The sequence below is a fragment of the Macaca nemestrina genome, chromosome 3 (genome assembly GCF_043159975.1).
Source record: "Macaca nemestrina isolate mMacNem1 chromosome 3, mMacNem.hap1, whole genome shotgun sequence".
Lineage (NCBI taxonomy): Eukaryota > Metazoa > Chordata > Mammalia > Primates > Cercopithecidae > Macaca > Macaca nemestrina.
In genome coordinates, this window is record NC_092127.1 from 6,421,923 (window position 1) to 6,442,827 (window position 20,905).

The window sequence follows — 20,905 nt, forward strand, 5'->3', positions numbered from 1 at the left end:
CATATGTTGGAAACATAATCCTCAGTGTTTAGAGGTGGGGCCTTATAAGAGGTATTAGGTCAAAAGGGCTCTGTACTCAGGGAGGACTTAATGCTTTTGTCTTGGGAGTGAGTGAGCGTGAGAGTGGGTGGTTAAAAAAGTGAGTTTGGGTCCCTTTTGCCCCCTCACTCTCATCCTTTCTTGCCCTTCTGCCTTGAGCCATGGCATGATGCAGCACTGAGGCCCTCACCAGAAGCCAATGCCATGCTCTTGGACTTGCCAGCCTCCAGAACTGTGAGCCAAATACATTTCTTTTTCTTTCTTTTTTTCTTCAGATCAGACGGTTAATGTGCTGACATTGTAACAAGGTTTGAGGGTGGCACATCTCACGCATGCGTGTGAACACCCAATCATCATGCTCACAAACTACAAAAGGATCATGCCAAATACATTTCCGGTAAATTACCTAGTCGTAAGTATTCCATTATAGTAGCACAGAACAGACTGAGATGCGTTATCCTGGCCTCTGTCCCTTGGTTGTTGCATGACAGGATGTTCCCTTCACTACCGAGAGCCGATGTCTCCTGTTATTTCTTAGGCATTAGTACCTTGACAGTTTGGCATAAAATCTCAGTTAGGGCCTCAGAAGACAGAGACATGAGATAACTAGGCTTTCAGAAACACTCCACCTCCACCCACTCAGCTATGAAAAGGGTTTGTTTCCTGCTCCTGGAAATCCACACATTCCTCCTTGCCAGTGTACACACAGGCAGAGATCAAGTGAATATTGACTAGGGTTCCCCTCCTTCCTCTCTTAAATGCCGTCACCTGAATCGGACTGAGGGCACCCCGGAGTCACTCACAGCAGAGTAATTATGTGGAGGCAACACATCCTGCCTATGTCTTCAGACCCCCACCCTCTGGACTGGGAGCTATTGGGCAGCAGCAATGGGGCCTTCTGCAGGGGTCTGCACACACCCCTCCAGATCTGTCCTGGCGATGGTCTGCTGGGCGGAACCCCTTCCACCACCTTCTTCCATTCCACTCACCCCTGAATGTCCTGGGCAAAACGTGTCAGGCCACGGGGAGGAACTTTCTGCTGGTGGTTCCCTAAAGATCCTCTGATGTAGGAAGCCACTACTGCCTGCAAGTTTAAAGTCCCAGTTTCCAGATAAGTACGAGTTTATACTTGTTTATATATTTTTTCCTTAGAGTCTCTGGTTGGTTTTTTTTTTTTTTCCTCCAATGGGCAAGAACTTGGACTTTTTTTAAATTCTTTTTTCTTTCCCCAAATGCTTTGATGAAAGCTTCAGGAGCATTCAACTAATAGATTGGCTGGTAATGACAAAATTAAATACATCAATTCAAGTAACTGGTAAGTGCCATAAATCTAAAAGCAATATATATTTTTAACCACCACATCCTAAATGTCTGTAGGCCAAGCTGGTAGTGTTTGGAGGATTGGAACAGAAAGACATAAGGGACCACTCTATATTTCAGACAAGTCACTTGAGTGAAACAGCAAAAATCAAGAGGTAGGCACCACCGGAGGTGGGTTGGCAAAATCCAGACCAGCTTGCTCTTCTGCCTCCTCCATGGCCTGAAGGCTGGGCATCAGTGGTGTGCCTGGGCATCAGCGGTGTGGCTGGGCATCTGCGGTGTGCTTGGGCATCAGTGGTGTGGCTGCACATCAGCGGTGTGCCTGGGCGCTGGGCATCAGCAGTGTGGCTACGCATCAGCGGTGTGGCTGGGCATCTGCAGTGTGGCTGGGCATCAGTGGTGTGCCTGGGCGCTGGGCATCAGCGGTGTGACTGCACATCAGCGGTGTGGCTGGGCATCTGCAGTGTGGCTGGGTATCAGCGGTGTGGCTGGGCATCAGCAGTGTGCCTGGGCACTGGGCATCAGCGGTGTGCCTGGGCATCAGTGGTGTGGCTGGGCATCAGCAGTGTGGCTGGGCATCAGCGGTGTGCCTGGGCATCAGCGGTGTGCCTGGGCACTGGGCATCAGCAGTGTGCCTGGGCATCAGCAGTGTGGCTGGGCATCAGCAGTGTGGCTGGGCATCAGTGGTGTGCCTGGGCATCTGCAGTGTGGCTGGGTATCAGCAGTGTGGCTGGGCATCAGTGGTGTGGCTGGGCATCAGCGGTGTGCCTGGGCACTGGGCATCAGCGGTGTGGCTGGGCATCTGCGGTGTGACTGGGCATCTGCAGTGTGGCTGGGCATCAGCGGTGTGGCTGGGTATCTGCAGTGTGCCTGGGCATCAGCGGTGTGGCTGGGCATCAGCGGTGTGGCTGGGCATCAGCGGTGTGGCTGGGCATCTGCGGTGTGGCTGGGCTTGGCTGAGGATTCCGAGGGGTCTCAGACCTGTGCTCCAGGCAGCAAAGCCAGATGGTCCAGTTCTCAAACTCACAAGCCTCAGCGTGTGAGAGAAGTGCTGGAGGGGCTTGCTGACCTGCAGAATCCTGCCCCCAGCTCCCGGGACCCTCCCCGGGATGTGCAGTGTCTCTGCTTGTCACGGGGATTTGCAGGACCTGTCTCACACGGCCTCCAGAGGCTGTCAACTTTTCAGGAATTCTGGGAGTTGGTTGTTAAACACAGCCATCACTGAAAATTGAATTATATAAACTTATAAATGATATGACAAGCAAATGAACACTCCAAACATATCCCTTCCTCATTATTTTGCTATTATCTATGTTCTTGAGGTTACCTACAACTATTGTATCTAGATAGCCTCACGTAATATATTGATGTTTCAGTCAACGGCAGACTGTGTATATGGCAGTGCAGTAAGATTTTAATACTGCATTTCCACTGCATCTTTTTTCTTTTTTTTTCTTTTATTTTTTGAGACAAGAGTCTGGCTCTGTCACCCAGGTTGGAGTGTAGTGGTGCAATCTCAGCTCATTGCAACCTCTGCCTCTCAGGTTCAAGTGATTCTCCTGCCTCAGCCTCCCTAGTAGCTGAGATTACAGGCATACACCACCATGCATGGCTAAAATTTTTGTATTTTTAGTGGAGATGGGGTCTCACCATGTTGGCCAGGCTGATCTTGAACTTCTGACCTCAGGTGATCCGCCCACCTCGGCCTCCCAAAGTGCTGGGATTACAGGTGTGAGCCACCACAACTGGCCTCCACTGCATCTTTTCTATGTTTAGATATGCAAATCCCTATTGTGTTATGACTGCCTGCAGTCCTCAGTATAGTAATCCGCTGTATAGGTTTGCAGCCTAGGAGCGATAGGCCATACCATACAGCCTCGGGGGGAGGAGGCTAGAGCATCTAGGTTTGTGTAAGTCCACTCTGTGATGTTTGCACAATGACAAAAATTCCCTAATGACCCATTTCTCAGCATGTGTCCCCATTGCTATAGTCACCATTATATGACTGTATTATCTCTTCCTAACTCACTGCATACTCAGTGATTCCACACTGGTAGCCTGGAATTGGCCACGGTGAGAGTATTTCCATCATGGAAATTGGTAGAGGCTGTAATCCAGGGCTACCAACCTGAGAGTCGCTGTTAAACATTTAGCAGCACACTGCAGGCAGGGGAGGGGGGAACCCGAAAGTCGAGCTGGATAAGCTCCTCAGGTGGTTTCCATGCAGAAGCTCTGCTTGGAACAACACTGTACAGTATAGACTTAGAGGTCCAGGCCCAGGTACCTCTGTGCTCTGGGGTATTAGTCCACTTTCATGCTACTGATAATGACATACCTCAGACTGAGCAATTTACAAAAGAAAGGGGCTTAATGGACTTACAGTTCCATGTGGCTGGGGAAGCCTCACAATCATGGCAGAAGGCAAGGAGAAGCAAGTCACATCTTACATGGATGGCAGCAGGCAAAGAGAGTGAGAGCCTGTGCAGGGAAACTCCCACTTATAGAACCATAGGATCTCGTGAGACTTGTTAACTATCACGAGAACAGCATGGGAAAGATCTGCCCCCATGATTCAGTACCTCCCACCAGGCCCCTCCCACAACACGTGGGAATTCAAGATGAGATCCGAGTGGGGACACAGCCAAACCATATCACTGGTAAAGGAACTGAGGTGCTGCCTTCATGGCTCTGTAAATGACCCCATGACTTGCCCCACTGTGCTTAGCCCTATCGTCTGTAAAATAGTGATGCACCTAGTATCTACCCCCATTGTATGATTGTGAGGATTCAATGAGATAATCCATGTTAAAGTCTCAGAACAGTGCCTGGTATGTAGAAGGCTCTAGATAATTGTTACCTATTATTATGATCTGACAAAAGAAAGTTAGTTTTGTCCAGCAGATCATCTTTTTTTCTTTTACATCGTTTTTTTTTTTTTTTTTTTTTTCTTATCAGGGTCCTGCACAGTCTTTGTAGAACATTTAGAAAATAAAAATAATCAAAACAAGGAAAAGAAAAAGCATCCATTTCTAGCACCTGGTGAATATTTTGGGGGGCCTTTAGCCTTCTAGTCTTTTCCCCGCACCTAAGAGATGTCATTCTGGAAGGGGATGCTCTTGTTCGCCAACTCGTGAGGCTTCAGCAATATTTCCTCTCCCACTCCTCATGCTCAGATGCTCCAGGACAGCTGATTTTGTCACCATGATGAAAGGGTACTGGCAATGGGAATGACATCTATAGTGTGACGTTCTGTATTTACTTTATTATCATTTAGAAGGATCCTTCTAATCAATGTATTAGACAAATATTTGTTGAACACATAGTAGATACAAGGTATTGTGCTGTAGGCGTTGTGAGGGTAACAGCGTTGTCTTGTCCTTAATAATAAGGTCAATAGTATTAATAGCGTGAATTACTATTTAGTAGGGAAAGAAATATTAAGAAAACGGGAGGCCGAGGCATGAGAATCGCTTGAACCCCAGAGGCAGAGGTTGCGGTGAGCCGAGATCTGCACTGCAGCCTGGGCAACAAGAGCAAAACTCTTATCTCCAAGAAAAAAGAAAGAAAGAAAGAAAAATCAAGAAAAAATAACCCATAGATTTTCTTTTAATCAGATAAAGGAACCCCTCATCTTCACCTATTTATCAGAGTGCCAGGGAGGCCGGCGCCGGCTCGGAGGAAGGGCGGCTCTTCCTGGCAGCACTGCTCGGTGCTGCGGAGGGGAGGCGGGGAAGCCTGTGGTGTCCCGGTGTTCCCAGTGCCCTCCTCTCTGGATTCTGTGGCCTTCAGATTCAGCAGATAATCTTCCTGCAAGATCCCAAACCAAGCCGACTTCTTCATTTTGTGCTCAAACTGTGGACCCGGAGTAACCTGGCCCATTGCCAGAGAAGACCCCAGCGAGCTGGGCCTGGGGAGAGATGTGTATTGATCTCTCATGCTTAAGGGATTTTTAAAGGGTCATTTTGACAATGGAAGATTGGGCTTCTCCACTGACTTCGAATCCAAAGCTTTTGCTGGACCTCTCGGGCCTCTGCCTTCAACCTTCCTCAATCGTCTCTTGCAGGACCCAGGGTCCACGGTTCCTGTTGCCAGCCGATGAGGTGAGGCTGCTTACAGCAGCAATCTGGCTACAATTTGGCTTGAGGTGGCCTTGTCTGTGTGTTTTTTGTGCCCTATATGACGACAGAAGCTGAGCTCTCTGCTGGCAGCCGCCATGTGGGTGACCCACCGTGGAAAGGGACCCTCCAGCCCCCAGTTGAGCTGATGCCGCCTGGAGCAGAGACAAGTGGTCCCTGCTGAGTCCCAAGCGGCACATTCATGAGCAAAATACATAGAAATTGCCAGCTGGGCACAGTGGCTCATGCCTGTAATCCCAGCACTTTGGGAGGCTGAGGCAGCTGGATCACCTGAGGTCAGGAGTTTGAGACCAGCCTGGACAACATGGTGAACTCCCGTCTCTACCAAAAATACAAAAATTAACCAGGTGTGATGGTGTGTACCTGTAATTCCAGCTACTCGGGAGGCTGAGGCAGGAGAATTTCTTTAACCGGGAAGGTGGAGGTTGCAGCGAGCTGAGATCACGCCACTGCACTCCAGCCTGGGTGACAGAGCAAGACTCCATCTCAAAAAAAAAAAAAAAAAAAAAAAAAAAAAGAGTAGAAATATGATTGTTGTTTTAAGTACCTAAGTTTTGGGATGGCTTATTATGGGATGTTTATCAACCCTTGCCCCGGACCAAGCATTTCTCAGGATGTGTGACTTTCAGGGCTGAAATCCTGACAATCCTGGGCAAACTAGGATGGTGTTCACCCTAAGCTTCAGTCTTCAGTTGGCTGACTTCTCCAGCTCTGTTTCTGAGCTATGTGTGTAAACCTCCATACTTTAGACGAACAGTTTCAAACAGAGACAATGTAGCCCTCCACACCCTGAACAAGGTGGTGGTAATTATGTCTGCTGGCCCAATTTCACCGCACCTGCACTCTGTGAGCAACCGAAGCAGCTGACTCAGGCACTGAAATGTGGGGGTGGGAGTCCTCCCGGAGCCCCATCCAGACTACCTTCATGCTTTCTGCTCCTGCCCAAGCAGACTCCTGCCTCAGGGCTGTTGCAGCTGCGTGTCTCTGCCTGGAACACTCATATCCCAGCTCCTTTGACTTCTTTGAGTTATCTTGTTTCCTGATGGCCTCTTTGTACCAATGTGAGCCCCATAGGGACCGGGGAGGGGTCGCATCCATACTGTCCAGCACTCAGTGCCTGCTCAGCAGGAGGGGCTCACACCTTTTTTTTTTTTTTTAAACAGTCTCCCTCTGTTGCCCAGGCTGGAGGGCAGTGGCATGTCTCAGCTCACGGCAACCTCTGCCTCCCGGTTCAAGCGATTCTCCTGCTTCAGCCTCCTCAGCAGCTGGGACTACAGGCACGCGCCACCATGCCTGGCTAATTTTTGTATTTTTAGTAGAAACGGGGTTTCACTATGTTGGTCAGGCTGGTCTCAAACTCCTGACCTCGTGTTCCGCCGGCCTCGGCCTCCAAAAGTGTTGGGATTACCGGCGTGAGCCACCGTGTCTGGCCCACAACATATTTTTTAATGCTGGAAGAATAAATGAATTGGGAGGGTGCTCAGAGGTTATGCAGGTCCAATGCCCACCACAGCAGAAATCCCCTCCGTGATAACCCTGGCAGGTGATAACCTTTGGCTTAGACGCCTGTAGCAGGGATTCCATTAGGTTTTTAAAAAGCGTTTCACTGTGATATTAAGAATCATCTCCCTATGATCTTTCACACCTGCTCCCCAGGCCTTCATCACCCTGACTGCCTCCTGCAAGAGAGCTCAAGCTTGCCATATCCTGTGCACTGGTGATGAGGCCCAGACAGGTCTCCGGCCCTCTGGATCCGGGTATCTCTATGTGTCCTGAAATGACTTATTTCAGGATGGTGGGCACCAATATAGCCTCAGGAATTCGGAAAATTTGTAAAAATGAAGGAAGAGTTCATCTGGTGGCATAGTTTTTTCTTTTTAAACTTAAGATGATGGGAAAAGCTGAAGAAAGTAACACCTCAAATCTAAATCTTATGCAATCTTATCCAAAATAATTTGGATACCTCGGGATCCAGGTTCTGTCTCTCCGATCTCCTATTTAGAGACACCATAAAAGACCATCTCTGATCCTGGGCTACACTCCACTGTTCAACATGACGGGCAGTGGTTCTATTTCTCCAGGTTAGAACCCATCAGGGGAGTGGCTCCACCGTTAGGAACCTGTATGTCCTGTGGGCCCATCTGATTTCATCTCCTCTGAGCGGGTGCGGGATGCCCAGGGGCCATGCAGAGAGGAGACGGTGCAGCCCTGGGAATGTGGGGCAGGTGACCTCTTGTCCTGGCCTGTGAGGCTGGCCCTGTGTCCTCTGAGGGGTCACCCTCTGCAGAAGTATGCTCTCAAGGTGTGGCCTCAGCCAAAAAAACAAACAAGATGAAGCCTCAAAGTTTAGCTCCATTGTAGCTATTGTGCTTGTACCAGAGACTTTTGTCTGGGGGCTGGCAGGAATCTTGAAGCCTGGTGTTGCTCTGCGTAGGCTGCTGAAATGACAAGGGGACAGCTCAGCTCTGGACAAAAACACCTCCCTGGACACTGAGACATCACGCTTTACCTCCAAGTCCTTAACGAGGATGGAGAAAACCACAGAGTGAATGCTGGAACTTCCCGGGACGTTCCCTTCCTCACCCAGTACCCCCCGCCATCAGCCTCAGTCCTTTTCATTTTAATCAGTCCCATAAGCCAGCCTCTACTTTTCAAAGGAATCTGAGGAACCTTCCTGCCAAGTCCCACTGAGCTCTTGCCACACTCGAGGATGTGGGCCAGGCTCTTGTGTAGGTTAAGGAAGTCTGAGAAGAATAGAGATTATAGGAAACAGTCTACCTTTCTTTACAAGGCCTTGTTTTGCATCCCTGAAATCTCAGATTCAGCTCTTACAATGAAGTCCTGTTGTAGAAAGAGCTGGCCTTTTATCACCACTTAAAATCTAATTAATCCATATTGAAGCACAAAGATTTCTGTTGTATTTTAGGGTGAGGGGTCATAGAGCCTTCTTTGTTCATCCTTAGACTTATAATCATCAGGCATTGGGGATATAATTTTACCAAATTGGAAGGTAACTTCCTTATCAGAAAGCCTAACTCATAGTTTTAAGAGAGTCCTTCGTCCTTTACATGAAACATTATATTCAAGAAGAACAAAAACGCATTTCAGAGTGCCCAAAGAGTTAATGACCACAGCTTATATTCCAGGCAGCATAGAACCAAGATCGTCACATTACCGTCAACCACAAAAGACAGCAGATCCTATAGGGGTGGCAAAGTCCTAAGACTTGTTGAAATGGCTTTAATCTTTAGAATAGTGATGCAATCTGTTGGGCTTTTACTATCTTTCCTGGGATGGGTTTTATCCTGTCTTACAAACTACCTGCCACACTGGAAGAACCTCAACCTGGACTTAAATGAAATGGAAAACTGGACCATGGGACTCTGGCAAACCTGCGTCACCCAAGAGGAAGTGGGAATGCAATGCAAGGACTTTGACTCCTTCCTGGCTTTGCCTGCTGAACTCAGGGTCTCCAGGATCTTCATGTTTCTATCAAACGGGCTGGGGTTTCTGGGCCTGCTGGTCTCTGGGTTTGGCCTGGACTGTTTGAGAATTGGAGAGGGTCAGAGAGATCTCAAGAGGCGACTGCTGATCCTGGGAGGAGTTCTGTCCTGGGCCTCGGGAATCACAGCCCTGGTTCCTGTCTCTTGGGTTGCCCACAAGACGGTTCAGGAGTTCTGGGATGAGAACGTCCCAGACTTTGTTCCCAGGTGGGAGTTTGGGGAGGCCCTCTTTCTGGGCTGGTTTGCTGGACTTTCTCTTCTACTGGGAGGGTGTCTGCTCAACTGTGCAGCCTGTTCCAGCCACGCTCTCCTAGCTTCGGGCCACTATGCAGTGGCGCAAATACAAACTCAGTGTTCCTACCTGGAAGACGGGACGGCAGATCCTCAAGTGTAAGACTCCGACGAGGCCAGAGATGTATCCTGTATCAACCGTGATGACAAAGATCTCTTTGTTTTGTAGCTAAATCTGTGATGCTCACGTTTTCTCATTCAGTAACTATTTCTCTACAGTAGGCAGACCCACTTCCCTCTAAAATCTAGAGAATAATGAAGGAAAAATATTTCATCTAAAAGAAAATGATTATGGTAAGCATTATATAGGTAGAAGTGAAACAAGCTTCACTGATCTGGTTATTGAAATTAATGTGGTGGCTGTCCAGTATAGTCAGTTTCAAGCTTTAATGTGTAAATTTTGTATTAGAAAGCTTTTGTTGTTGTTGTTGTTGTTGGTAGTTAGAAATGATCATTAGTTTCTGTTTCCTAAAGAAAAAAACTAACAATCTGAAAATTTTAAGTGTTCTACTTTAGCAAAGCCACATGCTAAGCCAACCCCAAAGTGTTATTTCCACAGCAACGACTTTTTTCTTCTTTGAACAGAAGTGGTTTGTGTTTAGGGTATTACCAGGCACTCAGTGCGACAAGATTTTATGAGGCTGAAGAGTTTTCAGTACCTCGTGATACTCTCAGATTTAAAATACTGGCCAATCTCTTCTCTCGTCCTTTCCCTCGAAACCTTCGTATTAAAAAAAGAAAAACAATTCCAAAGACATTTTTCTTAATATCCAGATATTGTCAGGTCATTTGAATAAAAACTTTCCTTTGTTCAATGAAAAATCACTAACATGGGGATATATACTTTAGTGGTGAATAAACAGAAATGCTGACTCCAACCTGCAGAGTCCTAATGCTGAACTCTTTCCTCGACTTAGAAAGTATATATAAGAAAAAAGTGTTTATGCACACAAGCGTAAATCTGACAGAAAGGCATGCAGTTAAATAAACTAGATATGTAGTTTGGTATTGCTTCAAATGCTGTGTGGTATATGTAGCCTGAGGAATTTCTGAAACACAGGCCCGAGTTAAGGTGTAGAGATATTTCTGATAAGATTGATTTATTTGGTTAAGAAATACTTTTCTTGAACCTATTTTTTAAAAGTAACACTCAGTATTACCATAACATGCACATTTGAAATGTGAGAACTATAAGAGATGAAAATCTGACAGGTGCAATTAGTGAGATACAAAGCAGGAGGTGCTGAACCAAAACCATCAGTTAAACATTTTGCATTCAGACTTAATTCTTTGTTAGAAAGGTTGGGAATAACATGAAAGCCATTTTAACCTTAACAACGAAAGGAGGATTATTATCACTTAATTATATTTCAGTGACAAACTGCTTTCTGCAAAATCCAGCCCACAGGACACAAACACAATCTTGGCCACACCTTGGCATTACTGGTTTGCAGCATTATTTCCCTATCCTTTTCTGAAACCCATTCAACGTGGAATCAAACAATAGCAACTCTGGCAAGAATCCTCCTATATACACAATGAAGAAATATTTCTGAGCTTCATAAGTTATAACACAAGTGTCACACTTCTTTTCACAGCAACCGAAGGACAGGAGTTTGTTTGGTTAAAGCTCTCAGGACATTATAATGGCTTTAGTATTTAGAACTGTGGCTCAACTAGCTGGAGTTTCATTATCTTTGCTGGGATGGGTTTTATCCTGTCTTACAAACTACCTGCCACACTGGAAGAACCTCAACCTGGACTTAAATGAAATGGAAAACTGGACCATGGGACTCTGGCAAACCTGCGTCACCCAAGAGGAAGTGGGAATGCAATGCAAGGACTTTGACTCCTTCCTGGCTTTGCCTGCTGAACTCAGGTTCTCCAGGATCTTCATGTTTTTATCAAACGGGCTGGGGTTTCTGGGCCTGCTGGTCTCTGGGTTTGGCCTGGACTGTTTGAGAATTGGAGAGGGTCAGAGAGATCTCAAGAGGCGACTGCTGATCCTGGGAGGAGTTCTGTCCTGGGCCTCGGGAATCACAGCCCTGGTTCCTGTCTCTTGGGTTGCCCACAAGACGGTTCAGGAGTTCTGGGATGAGAACGTCCCAGGCTTTGTCCCCAGGTGGGAGTTTGGGGAGGCCCTCTTTCTGGGCTGGTTTGCTGGACTTTCTCTTCTACTGGGAGGGTGTCTGCTCAACTGTGCAGCCTGTTCCAGCCACGCTCTCCTAGCTTCGGGCCACCATGCAGTGGCGCAAATGCAAGATCATCATCAACTGGAGACAAGAAACACCAACCTGAAAAACTAAGCCAGAAAGGACAAGCGTCTGCTGCTCAGGAGACGCTTGCTCAACACTGGATTTGGTAGGAGGTCCTGCTCTAGTCATCTCACTGTGCTTCTGATTTTCGAAAATGCATTTTTTCCTGTGGCTATTAAACTATAGTTTCTTTCCAAGACTGGTAAACTATTTTTATCTTCTACTCTGAGATCAAAACCAATCAAGACTTAATAGTAATGACACCCATTACTGTGGATGAGTGTTCTCAATTTTAAAACAGTGATTGCATAGAAGTGGTAAATAAAACGTTAATCTGTATGTGTCTTTGAAGGTGTTATTCATATGGAGCGGAATCATCTGGCAGATCATTGACTTCTTTCAGGTGTTTAAGATAACCTAGTATAATAAGCCTGAGCTGCATATTTACTTAAAATGCATGACGTCTTATTATATAAAATAATGATTAGCTCTTTAAAAGCTTTAGAGGTGAAAGGCATAGACACATCATCTCCTGAATCAGAGACCTGTGTCTCTATGGAACCTTTTCTCAAAAGGCAGCCACATTCAGTCATGCCTTCTAAACTATGTCAGAAGCAGGAGGGTGATCTTGTGTTTTGGATGATTCAAGTAGGCTCTGGCACACAAACGTGCTTCTGCATCCTGTGCTCTGTATTTCATGGGCAGCGTTTCTGGCTTCCCTGGCACTGAGCAGTCTGTGGGGGGCAGGGCAGGGCAGGGCAGGACTGGTGTGTGTGTAGAGAACCTCCTGGGATGACTGTCTCTCCGTGGAGCACGCTGCCAGCCCAGGCGGAACGACCACAGAGCACATACTCTGGAGCCCTTCATTTTATTTGCACAATGAAAAGACTTCGTCCTTTTTTATCAGCAATACATATAGTTCCAACAAGAACTATTCATCACAAACTGCTGGCTTGGGGATTTCTTCGTGAAATATTTTGTATTTGCTTGGTACATGGTTCCAGGAAACTCGTGTGTTTGTGCCAATCAGGGAAATAAACTGAACAATAAACTACACGGAAATAGACTATTAGGCAATATGTAGCTTTGTTTTTTGTTTTTGTTTTTTTAAAAACCGACTGAATTTTTTTCCACCCACAAACACATGGAAAGTGCAGAAACCAAAGTTAATCTATGTGATGTATTTGCATACGTTTACAAACAAGACAAATTAAAACAGAAACATGTTCAGAATTTAACCTGATTAAATATTAAGTTCAGTCCTGAGCTTTTGATATTTAATACAATATAGATAAAGCAATAGCAAAAAATTTTAATTTATTTGATTTGCATGCTACAGAGATTTAGCTAAACTTTGTTCATTTGGCTAGCAATATCCTTTTTGTACCTGTAACACTTAAGATTCTGATATACAAAATTGTAATAATATAATGATAATTCAAACTTGAGAACTAAATATTACATTCTTTTTACCCTGTGCGAATAAATTCTACCTTTTAAAAATAGTATTTATAATATTAAAATTCGTATTTGTCCATATGGTTTTGTGATCAAGTTATTAAAATGTTTTGTCACTGTGAATCATTTGGGTTAGTACAAATATGACAAGATTATTAAAAGCTGCCTATAAATACATAACACTATTGCTGACTTTTAAAGTGTAGAAAAAGGATTATATTAAAATAAGTTCATCTCTCATGTTAGAAATGAGGAAATTTTGTGAAATACAACAACCAAAAGCATCTTGGTCACAACTGCTAACTACCAGCCTGAGACAGATTTTATTCTTTAATACTTGTCTGAAACTTTTTGTATTACAAAAAGTCAACAGCTAATCTGATGAAAGACTTATAAAGCTGTAAATATTCCAATATAGTCTCTTCTGTGTCAAATATTTAAAATGGCCAGAATCAAACTATATATTAAACAGAACATAAATAAGACTGTAAATAAATAAATGAAGAAAATAAAATCGTACAGAACAACTACACATAATTCTATAGACATCTTCATGGTCAAACTAAGACGCTGAAAACAGCTCACCTTCATTTACCTCCACGTTAAATAAACTTCTGTCTTTCACACTGGACCTCGACAAGGGTGAACTGTATTCTTTTTCTAGTTTTCCTTAGTCATCTAATAGAATGAACTGGGCAGTCTTAAAGGACTGTACTCAGTCAATTCACTAGGCTGGTTTTTGTTCAAAGTAGTGTCTGCCATGTCCAGTTATGTCTTCAGAGAAATTTGTATGTTAAGTGGTGGGACATTTAGGAAAAAATAAAGTTCTAGGCTCAGAAGTTGCTTAATTTGAACTTCGATTCCAATAACATGAACTTTCTAAAATATATACAATTGCTTTCAAGAAAATAAAAATTCTTGCTAGTGAGCATTCTAACTTAGGAACACAACTTTTTTGTTCTTTAAGGGGTTCCTTTAAGACAATTTTGGATATCTTTAAAAAAATCTATTTTATTTGCCATATTAGATGGCTAACCCCAAATTGTTTCTGAGTAATAAGTATGGTTTAAATGGTCTAAATATTATATATTTTAAAAGCTTGATGCTGGCAGAGCTGCACTGAGGATATGGTTTTTAAGACGTGCCTGGGTTGGGTAAGGTGAAATTCTAAACTGGAGGACGCATTAGTCAGTTTCTCTCTCTAAACTTGTTCATCCAAAAGTCATTTCATAAACAATTTAGCTTATACTTCAAATTAATAATCCCCCCTGGCACATTCTTCCCTTTGCCTCCGAACTATTTACCATAAATTATAGATAGAATCCCCTAAAAATGAGAGCTATGAAGCAATTTCTACTAAATGTTAGAAATCTCTTGATAAACTCGTTTGTTTTTGGCAACTTTCATTCTATCAAGACATCTTTTCCCCTCTTCTTGGTTATACCAAATGAGTGCCGATGCGTTTCTCTCCACACCTCCAGCTTTCTCTGTCCTTAGAACACAGGGCCACCACTTGGCACCATCCTTAGATTTAGGGCAAAACACTGGTGCAAGCCAGAAACTCACATTTGAACACTTCTGCAAATTCAGGCTGAGTGAGAGAAACCAGCTGCTCATTTGATGAGCTTATTTGTATCTCTACATGGCTGGTGTTCTTTCTTCTCCTTGCCCTCAGTGTCATGAATCCCAAGATCTTTAGTGTAGCCAAGAGCAGTGCTCCTTTGTATTCTTATTCTTAAGATAACTTGGTAGTTTATATTTTTGTTTTCTTTAGAAAAATATAAAAGGACAAAAAGGAAATCGTTTTAAGGAAACCAGGTGTTGCTGCACAGGTGATGGCCATGAACGCAGCATCCATTTTGGGTGGACTTTGGAACGCTGCACCCCAGCGACTGCTCACACTCTCCTCGCCAGCGCACAGATACCACGTGGCGGTGCTGCCATCGGCACGGCCTACTCACAGAAACACAAAGGAGAAGCAAGACCACCTGCTGAACCAAGTTGTCTCTCAACAGTCGGCTCAACAGTACACACGTGGGGTAGTACTGCCTCCATTCCATGTTTACAAAATAAAGCCCACTGGCAATGCGCACATTCTGGGCAACATTTGTGTACCAGATTATCCCATTTTTCTTATCTGATTTTTTCTTGTTTAAGCACATAAAAATTACACTCAAGATACTTTACAAATTAAAATGTTGAAAATCTGACGTGAAATAAAAGTTCTTCAAGAGTTGACAGTTATGTTACCAAAAACAACCAAACACCAAAACAAAAAAACAAATCTTAGTCTTTTACCCTCCCTAAAAAGGTGAACAGATGACAAAATGATTTCTTAAACCATGTAATCACACATCGTCAGCTGGCAGGGACGGGATGCTTATCTTTGCTCTGGTGAAGTAGGCAATCTTCTCCCTAGAGTTGGGGTGAGAAATAAATTGACTTAAATATGACGCTAAAAATACTCTGGGACGATTAAAACAGTCCCCAGGACCTGCAGCGGCAGTGATGTCTCTACAGGCACAGGCAGAAGCTCTTTTCCTTAAGCAGAACTCCGTCCATTTACAATCAGGAGAGTCTCTGCCTGCTAAAGGGAGGGCGTCAAGGAGAACAGCAGCTCTGGCTCACGGAAGTCACCTATAGACCACGCCAGTAAGCTCCCTTCAGGGAACTTCCAACAGAAGACAGGTTTTAAACTAGTAGGCGTCTGGTCTAGGATGGGTGCTTCCAAACTAGGCAGTGGAAGACTCAAAAGGCCCAAAATCCTACGTGGAAACTTCTCAGTAACCTCACAGAACAGTACATAATACCAGGAAAAGTCTTTAAAATCGATACCGTGCTGAGGCAGGGACAACCTGATGAGTGACGCCACGACTCCAATGAAAGGAGAAGGAAGAACTCACTCTCTGAAAGGCAGGAACTGCCCTGGCCCCGAAGCAGCAGAGAGGCTGAGACAGGGCAGAGTGGTTTTCAGGTGAGGAGAGGACTTAAAAAAAAAAGACAAACAGTACGTCTATTTTCCTACAGAACTTCACACTGTACATTCATGCCGTCAGCGCGTATTTCTTGAGGGCACACGACATGCAAGGGGCACACTGGTAGCTGAAGAATCAAGCACTGGCCCTCCTTTGTGAAAGAACAGTCCAGATGGGGGAGGAGGCGCAGGCTAGAAACCAGAGCCGTGGTGAGGATGTTCTGAAGACTAAGGAAGGACAGAGAAGAGGAGGAGTGGAAACACAGGACACTGGAGCGAGCTACTGCTGCGAGCAGCGTCCTTTACATTTCTTCACTTCCATAAGAGGAAAATGAGAACGAAAATCGCCCCGAGTGTGGGCGTGATGTCAGCAGAGGCCGTAAGGCGCAGCTGGTAACTGGGGTGTTTAAAAATACCCGCACTAGTTGCCAGTGCCTGCATTTGAGATATTTCATATAAAATTGTTGATTTCTAACTTCTCTTGAAAAATTAGAAGGCCAGGGACCATCAGGCTCCTGATTCCAGGTGAAATAAGCAGCTGGGGTGGTGCCGGGCAGAACGCCCCAGGCCCCACCGCTGCCCATCTCACCACCCCAGGCCAGGCACCGGCAGCCGCACAAATCCCACGCCTCCAGCGCGGCCTGTCTCACCCTGTCCATCTCATCATTCTCATCACTTGCCTGGTGATATAATGGCTTCGTATCTTAAGGGAAGCTGGGAATGTTCATGGATTCTTTGCTTCGGGCTTCAGCAACAACTGCTAGTTGTGTGACTTTCCATGCCAGGCAATGCTGCTTACTCTCTAAGTGACCACAGCAACAGGGGCATGGATGGACTCCCCTCACCTGCAGTTCTAAAACCCAAGGAGTGGCACTCCCCGAAAGTCACAAATGTGATTATTTAGCAGAAAAGAGGGCGGAAAAACCTCTCCACTACAAGATGCTGCATAAAAATGAAGGAGCTGTGAGCCCACTAAGGCACACTGCTGCTGCCACATGGTGCGTGGCCCTGCCCTCCCGCCTGGCACTAGACAGCGTGCCAAAGCTGTCCCTGCTCCACCACGCGACCTAGCTTCCCCACACTTCAAAAACACTCGCTTCTTCCAGGCTTCTCCCCTTTACACCTAAACGCTTTCCAAAGACTCGTCTATACAAAACCTCAACCAAAACCCAATAAAAACCCAGCAGGAGCAAACCTTTCTGCTGAGCTCCCTCCGACGGGGCTGAAAACATCTGCTGTGCTCACCAGGGATCCCGGGTGCACTTTGCAGTTCTCTCCATCAATCTCCTCTCCCCATCCTCCAGCCCCAGGCTCCTGGTTCTCCTCTGACCTCTCCAGCCATTCCTTCTAGTATCTCTTTTGGGGTGAGCCCTTCAGTGACTGGTGCCCACCAGGCCTCCTTTCCCAGTCACCTCACATTTTCTGGGATGTCTGGTCCATTTCCACTGATGAGACCAGTGCATTGAAGATGAGCACTCTCATTTTTTAATCTCCATCCTGGCCCCTAACCCTGGCTTTAGATTTTTATTTTCCCTTGTCTGCTGGTCATGGTTACCTTGCTGGCCTGCTGGCATTGCCTGGTGTGCCATGGCAGAGGTCAGCATCCTCCCCACACCCCTGCTCCCCAGCGTTCTCCATCTCAAGCGCTGGCACCATAGGACAGCCACTGCCCCCCATGAACCTCCCATGAACCTCACAGGCCACCCTTACCCGTTTCTCCCCAGCCCACTCTCCACAATGCCTGATATCTGCCCCACATAGAAGCCATTCCCATCATTTGGTTTTGTGCATGGAGAGCCCTGCTGGCTGCCCGATCGGAAACCGCCAGCGGAAGCGTCTTGTGCACAGCTTCCGAGGCCTGTGCAGTCTAAGCCCAGTTCTCCCAGACAGGCTCACCAGCGGGCAACTCCCCATGCGCCAGAGCTTGGCACTGACTTCTAAGGTCTGTGCCTCTGTCCGTGCTGTTCTTCCTGCCTCAATGTCCCACTCAAAACTGCCACCCCTAGGTGCCTAAGGAGCTTGCAGCCATCCTTCCATGATGGGTTCTCTTATAATCTCCTCCGCTGGTGCCCGCAGCCCCAGCACCTGCCCCATACGGATTGAGGCTCCTCCCACATCTCTCACAGGTCCCTACCCATACCTTTAGTGAGCTCTTTCCACACGCACTGCAATGACCTGGTTACCTGCCTGTCCCCACTACAGCCTAGAGCCCCCAAGAAGAGCAGAACACACATGTTCTTAGCCTCCGCATCTCAGGGCCTGACAAGGTGCAAGGTTTCTGGGGCTGCCCAAGGAATGTCTGTGAAATGAGGGAACAAAACCCCAAAGATGTCTGAGTTTTCTGTACCTTTGTATCCTGGGTCGGAAAAGTCCAATGAGATGTGCCAACAGCTACTAAGAGCTGGGGACACCCTGGGTTCTTGAGGGGAGTTAGGCTCTCATCAGCCTTTAACTCTGCCAGTCACATTTATCACCTCAGGTGCAAATGGGAAATTACATATTCAAGGCAGGGAACACAGGATTTCTGTCTCAGATCCTAGTATTAACTTTCACTGCACTGAGGTGAATTCCTACACGATCAGACCACATGAGGGCAACCCAAAAGCTGTCCTGGATGGGGCTATTCACCTGAAGGACTGCACCTGCCGAGGCACCTTCTGGCTCTGCTCCCGGAGCCGACACACGTCCTTGGAGACTTGCCTCATCAACTTCTCTGCATTCAAACCTTGCTTCTGCTCTTCTTTGGACTGTTCGGCCTGGAAAAGGGAATAAAAATGTAAGAGAAACACAAAACACTGATTAGAAATCCCTGGAGACAACCTATGAGGCTTGAAAGATTGTGACTAAAGTCAGGAGGGCAAGCAAGACAGTCAGTGGGCTGGTGTCCTTTACATCACGCGTCAGGGGCCAACACCCACGTGACCAGCTCATGCTGAGTGGGAGCATATGTGGATTTTGGGGTAAGTTCATTTCAATCACATTTTAGAAATCGAATTACACAGGTAATATGTGACAATTTTATTACATCTGAAAAACCTAAGAACTCTTAAAAATGAAACAGAAAATTACTCATAGCACGTTTTCCAAAAAATACCTACAGTTAAAGAATGTTTTGGGCAAATACACTTTCAACATCTTATTTATCTTTTTGACCCTTTTTTCTAACTTAGCCATTTAAAAAGCTGTTTATTAAAGTAGAATTTACCAATCAAAAAATGTGCACATATACGTGTATAGCTCAAATAACTTTTACAAATTGAACACACCCATGTCACCGGCACCGGATGAAGGAGAGGACACTCCTGTTTCCAAGAAGCCCCCCTTGGTGCCCTTCCAGCTCTGCCCAGGGTTCCCAGCATTCCGACTTCTAACGCGCCTCTTCTGTCCTTGGTATAGAGGAACAGTAAACAGATACTCTTTAGGGTCTGGCTTCTCTTGCTCAACATTATGCTCACGAGAATCATACACACTGTTATCTGTAGTTGTAACTCACTTTCCCCACAGCTGTATAATACTCCACTGTATGACTTTACTACAATGTATAATCTGTTAGTAATAATGAACATTTGGGTACTGTGCATGAACATGTTTTAAAATAAAAATGTACCAATGATATTATATTAAAAGTTGCCTTTTCGTTTCATTCTTTCACTCATATCCATTCACTCATTCATTCACCCAGTCAACAAATATTTGTGGACTGCCTTTTAAGGAAAGGTGGTATAAGTGGGTGAAGAGCAAACACTCAGATATATGGCTTGGGGTCAAATTTCATTTATACCACTTACTAGCGATGTAAATCTGGGCAAGTTGCTTGACCTCCTGGTGTCTTAGTTTTTCCATTTGTAAACTGGGAATAAGTACTTACTTCAAAGTTGTGAAGTTTAAATGAGTACATACACATGTAAAGTACTTACAGCAGTACCCAACACATCACTGAATATACTATTTCAGAATGAAGCTATCACTGTTGCTTTTTTTTTTTTTTTTTTAAACAATATGCCAGGTTCTGTACTAGGTGGCAGGGTTATAGTTGTGAACAAAACAGGTGAAGTCCAGGCTGGGAGGCCAAGGTGGGAAGATTGCTTAAGGCCAGGAGTTTGAGACCAGCCTGGACAACATAGGGAGACACTGTCTCTATGAAAAAAGAAAATTAACTAGGCGCGATAGCATGTGCCTGTGGTCCCAACTACTCAAGAGCCTGAGGTGAAAGGGTCACTTGAGCCTGGGAGTTTGAGGCTGCAGTGAGCTATGATCTACCACTGCACTACAGCCTTCATGACAGAGCAAGACCCTGTTTCAAAAACCAAAACAAAGAGAAAAACAAGTGAAGACCAGTGGCAGAGAAAAACAACAGCAAAGAACAGAAACTGTTTAATAATTATTAAAAATCAACAACATATTGTATTTTCTCAGGTTAAACCTTCCTCACATAACATTAAAAAACACAGTCTATTTATTAGAGCAGTTTTAGGTTCATAGCAAAATGGGTTGGAAAGTAGAGTTCTCATTTACTCCCTGCCCCTACTCATGTACAACCTCTCCCACTATCAGCATCCTCTGCCAGCCTGGTACATCTGTTACAATCAGTGAACTCATATTGACACTTCATTATCACCTCAAATCCATAGTTTATATAAAGCTTTGCTCTTGGTGGTGTACATTCAATGGGTTTTGGCAAAAGTGTAACGACAGGTACCCACCATTATAATATCATACAGAGGAGTTTCATTGCTTTAAAATTCCCCTGTGCTCTGCCTATTCCTTCCTCTTGGTGTTATGCATTTAAGTTTCCTCCATGTCTTTTTCATGGCTTGATAGATAGCTCATTTCTCTTTAGTGCTGAAGAGTATTCCATTGTCTGAATATACTAGTTTATTTAACCATTCACCTACTGAAGGACATCTTGACTGCTTTCAAGTTTTGGCT

At 45.3% G+C, this 20,905-nt stretch overlaps 3 protein-coding genes and 1 non-coding gene across 5 annotated transcripts in view; 2 read left to right on the plus strand and 2 right to left on the minus strand.

Moving 5' to 3' along the window:
• Positions 1–313: 313 nt before the first annotated feature.
• LOC112424051 (small nucleolar RNA U13) lies at positions 314–417 on the minus strand. The gene has a single exon (XR_003014699.1). It is a non-coding gene; the product is annotated as a small nucleolar RNA U13 (small nucleolar RNA).
• Positions 418–8,369: 7,952 nt separating this feature from the next.
• LOC105466604 (claudin 24) lies at positions 8,370–9,392 on the plus strand. The gene has a single exon (XM_071092788.1). It carries the CDS (start codon positions 8,730–8,732, stop codon positions 9,390–9,392), a length of 663 nt encoding a protein of 220 aa, XP_070948889.1. The 5' UTR covers positions 8,370–8,729.
• A 1,174-nt stretch (positions 9,393–10,566) lies between these two features.
• On the plus strand, positions 10,567–12,639 carry LOC112424017 (claudin-22). The gene has a single exon (XM_071092789.1). The coding sequence runs from the start codon at positions 10,936–10,938 to the stop codon at positions 11,593–11,595; it is 660 nt and encodes a 219-aa protein (XP_070948890.1). The 5' UTR covers positions 10,567–10,935; the 3' UTR covers positions 11,596–12,639.
• LOC105466603 (WW and C2 domain containing 2) overlaps positions 12,612–20,905 on the minus strand; it is a 217,112-nt gene continuing 208,818 nt past the window's right edge. The window contains exons 22-23 of one of the 2 annotated variants that reach the window (XM_011715664.3): positions 18,605–18,732; positions 12,612–15,417 (exon numbers count right to left, since the gene is read on the minus strand). In XM_011715664.3, coding sequence (XP_011713966.2) covers positions 15,351–15,417; positions 18,605–18,732 — 195 coding nt within the window. In that variant the 3' untranslated portion in view covers positions 12,612–15,350. The remainder of the gene's footprint in view (positions 15,418–18,604; positions 18,733–20,905) is intronic. The other variant, XM_011715663.3, reaches the window with a different exon arrangement.